The sequence below is a fragment of the Phalacrocorax carbo genome, chromosome 12, assembly GCF_963921805.1.
Source record: "Phalacrocorax carbo chromosome 12, bPhaCar2.1, whole genome shotgun sequence".
NCBI lineage: Eukaryota > Metazoa > Chordata > Aves > Suliformes > Phalacrocoracidae > Phalacrocorax > Phalacrocorax carbo.
In genome coordinates, this window is record NC_087524.1 from 12,745,149 (window position 1) to 12,757,819 (window position 12,671).

At 44.2% G+C, this 12,671-nt stretch overlaps 1 protein-coding gene across 8 annotated transcripts in view; it reads right to left on the bottom strand.

The window, feature by feature from the left end:
• Positions 1 to 9,508, bottom strand: part of GPAM (glycerol-3-phosphate acyltransferase, mitochondrial) — a 32,119-nt gene extending 22,611 nt beyond the window's left edge. Inside the window, exons 1-4 of one of the 8 annotated variants that reach the window (XM_064464147.1) lie at positions 9,393 to 9,508; positions 6,976 to 7,106; positions 4,837 to 4,959; positions 1,745 to 1,818 (exon numbers count right to left, since the gene is read on the bottom strand). In XM_064464147.1, the coding sequence (XP_064320217.1) occupies positions 1,745 to 1,818; positions 4,837 to 4,959; positions 6,976 to 7,077 (299 nt within the window). In that variant the 5' untranslated portion in view covers positions 7,078 to 7,106; positions 9,393 to 9,508. The other 7 variants (XM_064464145.1, XM_064464149.1, XM_064464144.1 and 4 more) reach the window with 7 other exon arrangements.
• Between the last annotated feature and the right edge of the window lie 3,163 nt (positions 9,509 to 12,671).

Below are 12,671 nucleotides of genomic sequence, written 5' to 3' on the forward strand. Positions count from 1 at the left end.
AGTTACTGATCCTGGCTGTTAAACCTCCCTACCACATTTCAGTGAATTTATACATGTGTTACAATCAGCTAGGAAAGACGAGAAGGAACTTTTACACTGTAAAAGGCCAAACCACCTGAGAGCACAGGCCACTCACACTATAATTAAGATGAGTGCAAATGCACAAGCCATCAGCATAGTCTGACATGTAACACACATACAAATATTCAGACTTTCTCGAAGGACAAAGAATTTTGGTATTCATGCTGCCAGGGAAACAGACTGGTGACTCTGTTTTAATTCCTTTTCCATCTTCCCATTGTAGTTTGAGAGCCCTACTGATTTTTCTGAAAAGCAAGGTTAAGGATATACTTCCTTCTGACAACAATTTTGGTAACTATGAACATATCATCACAAGAGCATACACCTACTGCAGGGATCTGTAAAGGTGTAAAGGCTTCCACATTCATTTTACAGCTTAGATATGACATCATATAATTAGAAGAATCTGTTTTCCAATTGTGCAGCAATGATAGAAGACAAAAACCACGCCGAATAGACCCTGTCAAGTTATATTATAAAACTGACATATTCACACCTGAGAAAAAGGCTGTGGTAGCATCTCAATACAAGTGCAGTACGCCAGCAGTTAAAGAGAATCCCTCTTGCCTCTTGCTTTCTAAGGCCAAGAAACTGTGACTATGTAACCTCATGGGAACTCAGAAGTTCATTAAAATTGTCAATTTTCAGACTATAATGACATTCTGAGCTAAAGGCATTTTATTTCAGAATAATTCATTAACCTATATTTTGTTGCCTTTATATTTCTAATTTAAGTAACTCTGACCATTCAAAACCATTCAAGCATTAGACTTTTGAAACTAATTTTTAAAAAAAGTTAAACACTATTTCTGTTATTTTTCTGTATTCTAAACTACAAGCTCAACTCTCAAAAAACCCCATAATTAATTCAAATTGAAGAAAGAACAGGCTCTAACATTAGCTTCCTCCCTCTCAAGCTCAGCACAATGCTGCCTTTCTTCTACTCAGACACTTTGGCTCATTTCTTTCAGACTGCTGGCCTCTCTTTGTTTGCTCTGACTCTATGACAAACACTGCAGGATCTGCTTATGCTAATGATTACTGTAGAAACCTTAGCAAGCATTATTAACTTTCCACAGAACAGAATAAAGATTTTTGTGTAATTCCAGTGTCTTCATCCCAGAACAAAAGATATGTTTCCAATAGCGCAAAGATACATCATCATTTTTAGGTCATATACACCATCCTTCAGGAGGTGCACTCTGCTACTGAGGCAGAGGAGAGACAGTCTAGCATGACATGTTCAGATTTAATTGTCATTAGTGATAATACGCAACGCCTAAACTGTGAGCCAGATCCGCTCAGTAAATTAAAATGCAGCCTGAAGTCATTCTTAAGCATGGGAATAAAACAGCTCCTCTCAGCTTTATGCTATGGATTCTGCCATTTGCACTAAAGGAGAAAGGATTTAAACACGCTCATTTTTTTGTGAAGCAGGTTTGACCCTTACACTCCTTGCCTATAACCCCACAGGACTTTGCCCAGCTCCCAGATGCACACAGCTGGATTTAACAAGCATGTTACTTTCCTGAAGTCAGCATCAATTCCTGCATTTTAGGACAGCAATATATATTCACTCAGTCTGGACTATCCTAGGGATTTCCCTGCCATAAGATCAGAACACACTGAATTTTAAAAGCAAATGGAAGACTTGCTACATTACCTTGTATGTGTTTCATTGATATATATGACATTACGTAGACCCAAAGAAGGAATACTAGCATTGAAGAAGTTATCCTGTAAAACCAAGAAAAAAAAGATCAGTGGACTATTTCATTACATAAGAACAGTGGTGTCTTGACATTCATCACATTTAAGATAACACACTGTTTTTCACCTCTACTATAAACAAAAGCCAAAGTGAAGAAGTGCTGAACTTGCTTATAAAGTACACACAAACTGTTCTGAAATAAAAATGAAATTCAGAAAGTCACTATTCCCAACTCCAATACTTTCAAACTATTCTCTAGGCTTTACCGCATACAGAAATGATTGTATTGGTTATATCCTTCAAGCCAGGATATTTTATCATATTCTGATGTAATATAAACCAGGACTTGTCATTATACAGAACTCATCTTTGAGACAGAATTTTATTAAGCTACATTCAGCATTAGCATAATCATGAGCCTTTTGACGCTCAGTCTGTGACATCCAGTTTGCAGCAGATCAGGCATCACGTAATGGCAGCCCAAGGGTCAGGATATCCATCCATGGTTAGGTGGCAAATCTCCACATCCCTGCTCTGCCTGAGCAACAAACTCAATCCAGCCTTCCGCATCCCTGGTACAGACTCTACACACCAGGCTATTAAGTGCTCTGGGATGAGTTTGGGAACAGTTCAACTCTGGATAAACAAATACACCCTGGCAGGAAGACCGAAACTTTAATCTTCCATATTCCAAGTAAGTAACTTGGCCGAGAGGCTAGTTTCTTTCTGCCCAAATAATGTTTAATTATAAAACTGGTACCATGCCAACATTGAATTACAGCTAAAACCACTGGGACTGTACATGTCAAGGAAGGCAAAAACAGGACAGTGGAGGAGAAAGATGGTTACCAGCAACAGCATAGCTGCAGAACAGCCTCACTACCAATTTTGCAATGAGAATCAGATAAGAGTCTCATTTGTTTGTATTTTGTTTAGGACACACCATTTGCCATAAATGAAGATATACAAGTGCCCTATGTCATTTGCAGATCAGGTGGAAATTACATGCTACAATGGGATCACACAGTCTTTTGCCCATGTTAAAGCATAACTGTGTAGTAGATAAAATCAACAAATTGTTGCTCTAGGCTCTTCAGAGGAAACTTAAGTGGTAATATTAATTTCTGTGACTATTCACTGGTAATATTTTGTGGATCTTAAAGCTAAATTAAATGTTCTGGCAAAGAGAAGTGAAATGACTTGTTCTCGGACTCCCCCAAAAATCAGCAACAAAGTTAAATACAACTGAATGCCCAAGTCCACTCCAGTGCTCTGTTAGTTTTAACCTCACTCTGTGAAATTCATCCTCTGGCTGCAATTTCACACATTCGCTTTTCCTTGTTTAACTTTTCCCCGATCCTATGTCAAGATGTGGTTCTGTGAGACCAAGTGAGCTGACGCAGCATCTCCCTGCCATTGTGAGAGAGAAGCCCAGCTCCCACCACCACATTCTACCCTTTCCCACTAAATGCTACCCCCACCTCCTAACTTACACCACCTCTAGCATTCATCACACCCCTTAACGAGCCATCTTCATTCAAGCAAGGTAGAAAACTAAGACAGCCAGACTAAATGAATAAATAAAGCAGGTAGTTTTCTGCTTGATTAGTGAACTTGATCAGCCCCCAGCGGAGCAGGAAGGAACAGAAGAGGGAGAAACAAGACCTCCCACTCCCTACGCTGGCAAGGTGTTAGTTTGGCCAACACACTTAAGGAATTCTGTCTCACTCATCCATCCCTTTTCCTTAAGAGAATTAACAAAACAGGCAACTCAAAAAAGGTGAAATATCTCGAGCGTAATGACAGGATCCGGTCTGTGATCATCTGCTGCAAGGACGGTATTTTCTCCTTGTAGCAGAAGGCAGTAAAGGGCTTAATCAGGCCATTCTCCTTTCCTGAGTGGGATCTCAGAACAGGTAATTAGTTCCTTATTAAATGGACAAAATCCAGAACAAGATTTTTCTTCCTAAAGCATAATTCCCAACTTGAAAGGAACAGCCTAATTACTAACAGACTAATTAAAAAAATCTATAAAGGCCTAAGTTGAGGATTCCTACAGATCTTTCATAAGTCAAAGCACTTAAGTGACTGTTAGAAGTAGTCTCCGTTTATCTAATTGCTTGTCTTGCTGCCCATATAATTCGTAGCCTTCACAGCACATTTGGATTTCTATCCCATGTTTGTGTATGATTGCTACAATTTTCTATTCTGGCATAGGAATAGAGTGAAATAACTTTTCCTTGGTCAAAGAAACTAGTCAAAGACTCTAGTCCAGCCAGTCATGGAGCTCAGCACAGGTGTAACTGAGTGCAGTTTAAAGCTGGTGGTGTACACACAGTCAAATTACACGATGAACTGGTTGCAAACTATATTATGCCATTTATCAACATTTTGCATCTTCAGCTTACAGAAAGCCTGCCCAGTGCAGTTCAATAAAGTTCACATTTTAAATCAGCTTGTGCAACCCCTCTAGAGCCACCATCTTGATGCTGTTCCCAGCAGACAAATATCCCCACTATCCTAACTGGCACTCGTTTCCACTCTGGGCTGAGAAGCTGGGAATGAGCCAGGTGTAGAAAACCAACCTGTCTTCTCAAGTGCAGGATTGATCTCCAAGTCTGAAAGGAAGCATAATGCTTGCTTTCAGAACTGTAATTCTCTATGCACAGAATAAGTAAGTGTCCTAAAAGTAGGCCTTAACACTGTTATATGCACTTATTAATATGTTATATGCATTTATTAATCTAGCAGAGCAGGTGATTTTTCCATACAATTTCCCAGTGCTAATTCTGAAGAGCTGGAAGGTTTTGTGCAAGGAGTAAGTCCACACTGAAAAGTGGGAGACAAAGCATCACAACAGGTCTGTGCCATCCATTAATTCCATGACAAAGAAATTATAACCGGAAAGAAAGGTGAAAAACTATATTCCTTCATGAAATGAGAACATTGTGTTCTTAATTCTGAAAGTAAGAAAACTACTGAAACTTCATTACGCTGCAACTATGCATTATTGTCAAACATAATCCAGTCCATAATCTCCTTACCCGGCTCTGGGGCGTGCATACGTAGCAACATCGTCCCACAAATGGCCTTTTTCTGCTCAACAGAGTCTCTTTCCATTTTAAAGTGGCGGATCGGAAGAGAGTGGGCCTAGAGTTACACTCTCCCTGCAGAACAAAAGACCACTGTGTAAATATCCAGAAATATATGTTTTACTGAGTATGTGAGAACTCTGAGTAAGAGGAATTGCCAGACACACATACACAAAACAAAAAATCACACCCCAAAATTATGTAAAACTAACACAAATTTTTTCCAAGATTTTTCTAAAATGAATTTTTATATACAGATGATATGATTTTAAATAATAAAAGCAAAATCACAGTGTTGTACTTGTGTATCTTAAGCAATGCAGCATTTGCTGACACAGAAACTTCTAAAATAAATAATAACTGTAGTAAGAAACAGCAAGGAAACTGACAGCTGAGGAAAGTTGCTAGAAGAGTAAGTTACACTCTTAGCAATGTAAGGGTGCTTGTAATGTAAGCAACGTATTTTAAGCTTTAACTGGACATCACCCTGTATAATTGCAAGAAGACTGAATGTATGCAAAATATTAACTCGGTTGACTCTGTAAGCTCTTTTTCAGCAGTTTCATACAAAGTCATATGGAAAAGGAACTACTGTGCCTTCTCCAGTGTTACGTTGCCTTTCTGAAGATTACAGAGTCAAAAAGTCCACAGTAACTGCATTCACAGACACATTCTCTATGTTAGGACATAATTAAAATATACTTAACTACAAATTTTACACAGACATGGATTGTTCCCACTAAAGTCTACTGAATTATTGTTTGCATGAGAACAAGCACAGGATTGTTATTTTCTCAATCATGTATGCTAAGTTTTTAATAGAAGATAAGCTACAGAAACAAACCCAAACAAAACCAAATTGTTGTTTAAAATAGCACATTTAAGTGGAAGAGAAGCAGGGTAGAACCAATACCTTAAACTAGCATAAGGGTTGGAAACACAAATATAGACCATTACATTCTCAGCTGGAAAGCCAGCCCAGTGAGAAACAACCAGAAAGTCGGAAGCTGAAGATGCCTAAAAACCAAAATGTGCATATATCACATTTTGCAAGCAGTATGAATTGGCAGTTATTCCATGCTAACTCTTCCATCTGAAATAAGCATCAAGATGCTAAGCCTGGTCCAACCCCTTCTCTATCACCTTCCACAAAGCTAACTCCAAAATCAACCAACTTTGTAACAATACTGTCTTCCTTCTCCTTGCCTCCAAGCCCTGACTGAACTCACCAACACTTTCTCACAAAACCTCCTTCCCATCTCTTTTGTTTCACCTGCCTTTATCCCACTCTCTCACAGCCCTCTTGGTTACCGCAGCTTGCTGTCTGATGTAACTTACACCTAGCTACACAGAAAAGCCAGCTGCCAGGACATCTGTCCTTTCCCTCAACTCTGACCACCTCTCCAACTCTTCTTCTGTATCAAGTTCAAACTCCTCCTCTCCAGAGCCATGTCTGACTCTTCGTGACCTCTGCTTCTAAACCAACCCGCACCAGCCCAGTCCCCACGTGGCTTTTTGCTCCACGCAGCCCTCTCTGCCCACTGTCCCTTTGTCTCCTCCAAATCCCAAGCCTTGCTCAGCAGAGGACACAGACTTTTAATAGGCTCCTTACTTATATCCACCAAATTTTCTCTGCCTCCTCTATTGCATGAAAAGCTCCAGCTACAATGGCTACATGACCATGCATCTTTAGCTTCACACTCCTTTTCATTTGTGTGTTTCAAACGACATCCTTCAGAACAGCAAGGAGCTTTCTATTTGACTTTCTGTTTGACCTCAGCCTACTCCAGAACAGGACTCTGCACATTTTACTGCTATATAGAATTATTAGTAACATCACACCAGAACACTGTAAGGCTATCAATAGGGTTTGCTAGGGTTTTTCCTTTCTAGCAACATTAGTCTTTGGCCCAGCACTGAACTGTTGGTTCCCCCTTATGTTTCAAGTTAAATTAAAACCAAACTGTACCGTGCATGACAGAGGTGATGTCTTATCTTCATTCTTCAGAACAACAAAAAAAAGAAGTCCACTTTTGATTTGACAAAAAACTAAGATAAATATGGCCAGTAACAGTCACAATTTTTACTTACCCATTCTTCACTGGAATGCTTACATCTACTGATATTGCACTCTGCCGAGGTGGACAGATAGGAAACATCTATTGTTCCAAGGGACAACGCAGTTTCGTCCATGACACAGGAGCTGAACTGAAGATCAGAAGCTGCAAAATAATAACATACATACATATACACATATATATACACGTACACAGAAACACATGTAGACACGCATAATTTCAGTAACGGGTATCTAGCAATAAATTAGCAAACTGGTATTTTTGCACCCTTCAGTAAAAGTTAGCTTCTGAAGAAGTTTCATTGCAGTCAGAAATCAGCATGACTGTAATGTGATAAAAAAAACAGCGCATTCGATTTCCATAAACACAGCACACCGATCGGCTCCCTGCACGTTTTTCTCTCCCTGCTCCTCTTCCCATTACAGCTCAGTAAAGTCCCTTTATGCTTTTCCACTGCTCTTCACCGTGTGGTTTAAACCATTCAGCCACAAGGCTACACATTTCAGCCACTTTCAAAAGTTTACTATTCTCTTGCACTCCATGACCTTACTCTTTCATCATCTGCTTCTCAAGGACACCTATTATCTACAAAAAAATTTCATTAATGCTCTCCCCCAATCCTATCTCACAGTACATTTTGTGTGTCTGATCTAGCCATAGTCAAACCAGCCTGCAAACTCCTCAGAGGAAGGAGCGCTCTACACAAAAGCACACCCCTAAACCCGAACGTGCTGCTGACACAGGGGACATTACAGGACTGTGGGATTAAAAAGCAGTAAAGAAGTCTAAACTTGCATTATTATTTTAAATTTAAGTTATATAGTTCATATAATAAGCACAGTAAATAATTCTTCCTCAGCCAAAGAAAAAAAAAAGTAGGCCAAACAGCAAAAGAACTTTGCGTTGTATTGCGTATCTGCAAAAGACTACAAATGAAACCGCCTTGTTACAGAGAGGCATCAAAATAGGAATCCCGGCATTTCCCTCTAGAGAAACCGTGAAGCGGCAATACCGCCTCTTCCATCTGTCACCGCCAAGGAGCTTACGCTACAGCCCAGCCACGAGCCACCAGGCATGACTCTCCTCGCCCCGCGCCAACGTGTGCAAGAGCAAGGCCTAAAACTTCAGTCCAACATTTCGCCGTTCGTACCGTCCTCCCCAGGCAGGCACAAACCTCTCCCGCAATACCTGCGGTACAGAGCTCCCAGCGCAAACCGCGCGCCGAGCCGGCACATCCGCGCACGGTCTTATCTCTCCGCAGCCTACGTACCGAAGTTATCCTTTTTTCTTTGTTGGCTCTGATGCTCAACGTGCCTTTTTCTTTTTTATTAGCCCGCAGACAAATTAATACCCGAACCACCCATAGATACAAAAGAAAAGGCTCACGCACACCTAAACGGTGAAGGCAAAAGGCGTCCTCCAGCCGCGCTCAAGGTGACCTTGGCTGCACCGGCACCCACAGAAGATGAACTTTACGTAATTAAAAGGCTGTTTGAGCAACAGCAACTTCATACGCACCTCTAACGAAAGCCGCCCTCCCGAGCGCCCGCTGCCCGCCGCGCCGCCTGCGCGGCTCCCCGCGGCACGCCATCGGCGGGGCTGGGCGCGGGGCTGGGCGCGGGGCTGGGCGCGGGGCTGCCGAGCCCGCACGCCCCCAGCTCTGCCGCGAACAAACCCCCGCCGGCCGAGCCCCCGGCCCCGCAGCCCCCCGCGGGGGCGGCCCGGGCTGCCCGCGCCCCGCTGACCCCGGCCCCCCCGCCCGGCTCCACGGCGGCCGCGGGGACCGGCACCGCCGTCAGAGGGCGCGGGGACCGACCGGGGCCCTCCGCACCCGCATCCGCGCCCGCACGGCGACTGACTGACCGGGGCCCTCCGCACCCGCGCAGCCCAGGCGCCACGGCTCCGCGCTCCTCCGCCTCCTGCCGCCGCTGCCGCCGCCGCCGCCCCGGCCCGGCCCGCCCCGGCCCGCCCCGCGGCAGCCCCTCGCCCCGCCCCGGCCCCGCCGCCGGCCCCTTCCCGCACCGCGGAGCTCCGCAGCGGCCGCTGGCCCCCTGCCCGCCCGCCCGCCGGGCCGCGCGGCGGCGCCGGGCCTGACGCGACTTCCTGAGCGCCCGTCGCCATAGCGCGGGCCCGCCGCCTCCCGCCCGGCCGCGGCCGCGCCGCTGCCCTCCGCTCCCCGCTCCCCGCGGCGCCGTTCCAGCCCCGCGCACCCGCTGCCGTGCCCGGCCCCGGCGCGGCCCCGAGCAGCTCCGGCCGCCGCCGCGCGGAGCCGCAGCCCGGCGCGGCCGCTCCCCGCGGTGCCCGGTGCCCCCGGCTGCGGCCGCCGCTGCGGGCGCGGGGACGTGGGGAAACAGGCGCTGGCGCCTCCGACCCGCCTCCCCCGCCCTCGCTTCTGGCGGCAGAAGGGCCCGGCGGTTACTCGGCCCTCACATCAGAGCTGCTAACAAGAAAAACGCTGGAGAAGTTAGGTAAAACCGCGTCCGTATGCGGTTACAGCGACTCCGAGCTGCAGCCGAGTTGCTGTAGAAATGAACAACTGCAGCATATTCGGGACAGGCATCGATCTGCCTACCTGACCTTGCAGCAGTGCCAGTTTGCCTTTTACTGAGCGCAAAAGTAAATGTTGATTGAGATTGCTGCATATAAACAAACATGGGCCGAGAGTATTTTTTGGCTTTGACAGTCTTGGGCTATTTAAAGATAGTCTTTCAGTGGCTTAAGCTGAGTTACAGACTTACGGACAGGCGAGCACTCCGCGCCTTCTTTGAACGTCCAGGTCTTCACGGTTATTCAAAACAGTGCAGCACGCGAATAAAGTGACAAAATACAAGACATCATTTTATGCTAATGCAAATATTCTGCTTACAAATTCAGGTAACCCAAGGAGGTATTCTCCTAGAGGTCTCAGTTCTTCTAGGTGTCATGTGCAATTTATTATAAATGAGAATTGTTAAGTAAGAATTACAGATCTTTTTCACACATAAAAGAAAATGAATGAGATTCGACAGACAAACCCCAAACTGCTACATGCACATGCGAGCTGCCCGACCTCCCACAGCTGAGTGCCTATCGCTGGGGTATCAGAGCTGATACTTCATGAAGAGCGGTCTGCAGTTTATGGGTCAGAAGAGATTTTGGATCTGAATCTTCCTCCATTTAGCTAGAAAAGATACTCTATTTTCTTGCGGGGTGGGCTTTGGAATATAAGACATCTACTTTTCAAATCACAAATAGATGTGATGTAGTGAAATGTACAGCTCGTATAAAAGTTTGTATTTCTGAATAATGTACAGAGCAGCACTTGTGCACAGTGTATAGCAAAGCACCACTTTCTAGGGCATTGTGTTTTGTATAGAGAAAGGACAATGTGTAATTGTATTTCTTGCAGCACATTCACATACTGAAGTTTTCTCCCAGTTTTCTCATCATCCGGGCCAAGAATTTCAGATTTGATTAGCAGTTCTGTGTCTCCTGAAGGAGAGTTGGTTGAAATAGTGCCAAACACCCACTTTCAAGTTTTAGTCTTGAAAAGCAACATACCCAGATTCCCTGGCCACTTCTGAAATACAAGCCCATAATTGTCCAGCTTTATAACAAAGCTTTTGACTTGATATCAACTTTTTCTTGAATTGATTTACTGAAGGTCAGCTGGGAAAGAGGGGGCAGATTCTGCTTTCATCTGGGTCTATTGCAGCTAAGTGGATTTGTAACTGCTTCGCTGCTGAGAGCCTAGCCCAGGAGGCCATCTGTACGGAAAGAAAACACGTACGGGTTTCGCCAACAGTCACAGTGTTACTGTCAGATTGGTGTGATCTCAGTCATTACATCCTCATCTCAGCCTTGCTTGCATAACGACCGTCTCATTGACTTGGAAGAGTCTGGGGGGCCAGAGAAGGAGACGCCTGTCTCTGATCCTGTGGCCCAGCAGGGCCACATCCCACACTTAGGATTGCGTGGAGTTGCGTCGGAAGCATCAGAAGGGGAAACTCTGAGCTCCACTCAGAAAAGTGAAATCCAGTGTTGCATCGAGTATTTTTACAACTCTCTTTGCATACAGAGCAGATCACAGAAGTAGTCAAAGTCCCAGTATCATTGCTTCCGGGACGGGGCTGTCTGTGTAAGACTGAGTGCAATGGGGGAAGCCAGAGTGGTGACTAAAGTGGGAGAATTATCTCAGAAAACACATTGGAGGAGACGATTCAACAACATGAAAACTGATTGTAACAGAGATGGCAATGAATGGTTACACCTAGAGTCCAAGCAAATGCATGAAACATAATGCTGTTATAATTCTTATCAGTGTAGTCTAATAATTTCATTGCTCCACTGCATTTGTATTGTTACTTGGGAAGTTCTCAGAAAGTATTCTACATTATAAAGGACCATCGATATTGCTTACACTCAACTTCACGTTCTCGAGGTGCGGAATCACTTTGACTTTTTTCCACTTCCACGCATAGAAATAAGGAATCAAAGAGTGCACTCAGTTTCAGCGTGCTGTAATGTAACTCAGAGCAAAGTCTCAGCCACAGAGTGTAAAGCGAGTTTGTCTGCTTTGCTTTCCGCTATAAAAGATGAACTACAGCGCATTCAGAATCTAACATGGATCTTCTGGCATGTTTTTTCCTTGCGTGCTTTTACACTGGTATATTTTCCAGGTTGCAAAATACTTATTTCTGTGATAGAAATCAGAATAAAAGCCTCAGTGGCTTTATCAGCATTTTATACAGTCTCTAGAGTCTTATTTTAGTATCATTTGTGAGAAAACTGCTTAGGTTATTCTCTAGACTGTTTTCAAAAGATAGTAAATGGATACGGTGTTTTACTCAAACCCAGTGATTCTGTGTAATAAAAGAAAAAATTCCTTCTGGTATGATTGTAAAGCAGTTTTCTTGTTTTTCTAACCCTAGAAAATTCTTGTCTTTTTGTAAAATAAACCCAGAGATAATTTTGTCACTCATCTGAAAAGGATGCAGAATTAGTCCAATGGCAATTGCAGCCCAGCAAGATCTTTTCACAGGATACACTTGTATAAATCCTCAGGCTTAGTAGTAAAATCTCACTTCAGTACTGAGAGCTTGGTGGTGATGTTGTGTTGCCATGGAGTCAAGCAAATGGGAAGAATTTTGGAATGTCCTAAAGGAACAGACTTTCAGAGCTGCATGTGCTCCAAAAAGCTCAAATACCGCTGGGTCTCGCTTCTAGAAAAGAGGGACTCTATCCTGCTTCCATTGAAGTCAACGGGAGGCTTGCCGCTGATCTCAGTAGGAGCGGGAGCCTGCCGAAGTTTTGCAATCCCTCTTTTTAAACTTCTTAAACCGAGGTGTTTACTGTGCCAATGAGTCCGGGGGGGTAGTTTGCATGTGGTGGCAAATCAGCAGAACCCTGGCTTTGTGTGAATAAGCTGCTGACCACATCGTGCACAGCAGCCTGCAAACGAGAAAGAGCTGGCAGGACTCGTTTGGGTCTTTTTAAAATAATGATTAGTCCTTCCTATGTTTAAATTCCTCATGGTGCTTCCAACAGAGCGCAACAAAGTACCTGTTTGCTAGACAATGCTGTGGGGAAGAGGAGGGAGAAAGGATGAGGGGGACTTCTTTTTACACGGCCTTTACCCCGGGTCTGTGCTCCCAGCTCGCTTCCAGCAATTCCCATGATGTCACTTTTAGTAATGGAGACATGTTTACAAAAGAGTACACAGCATCCTCT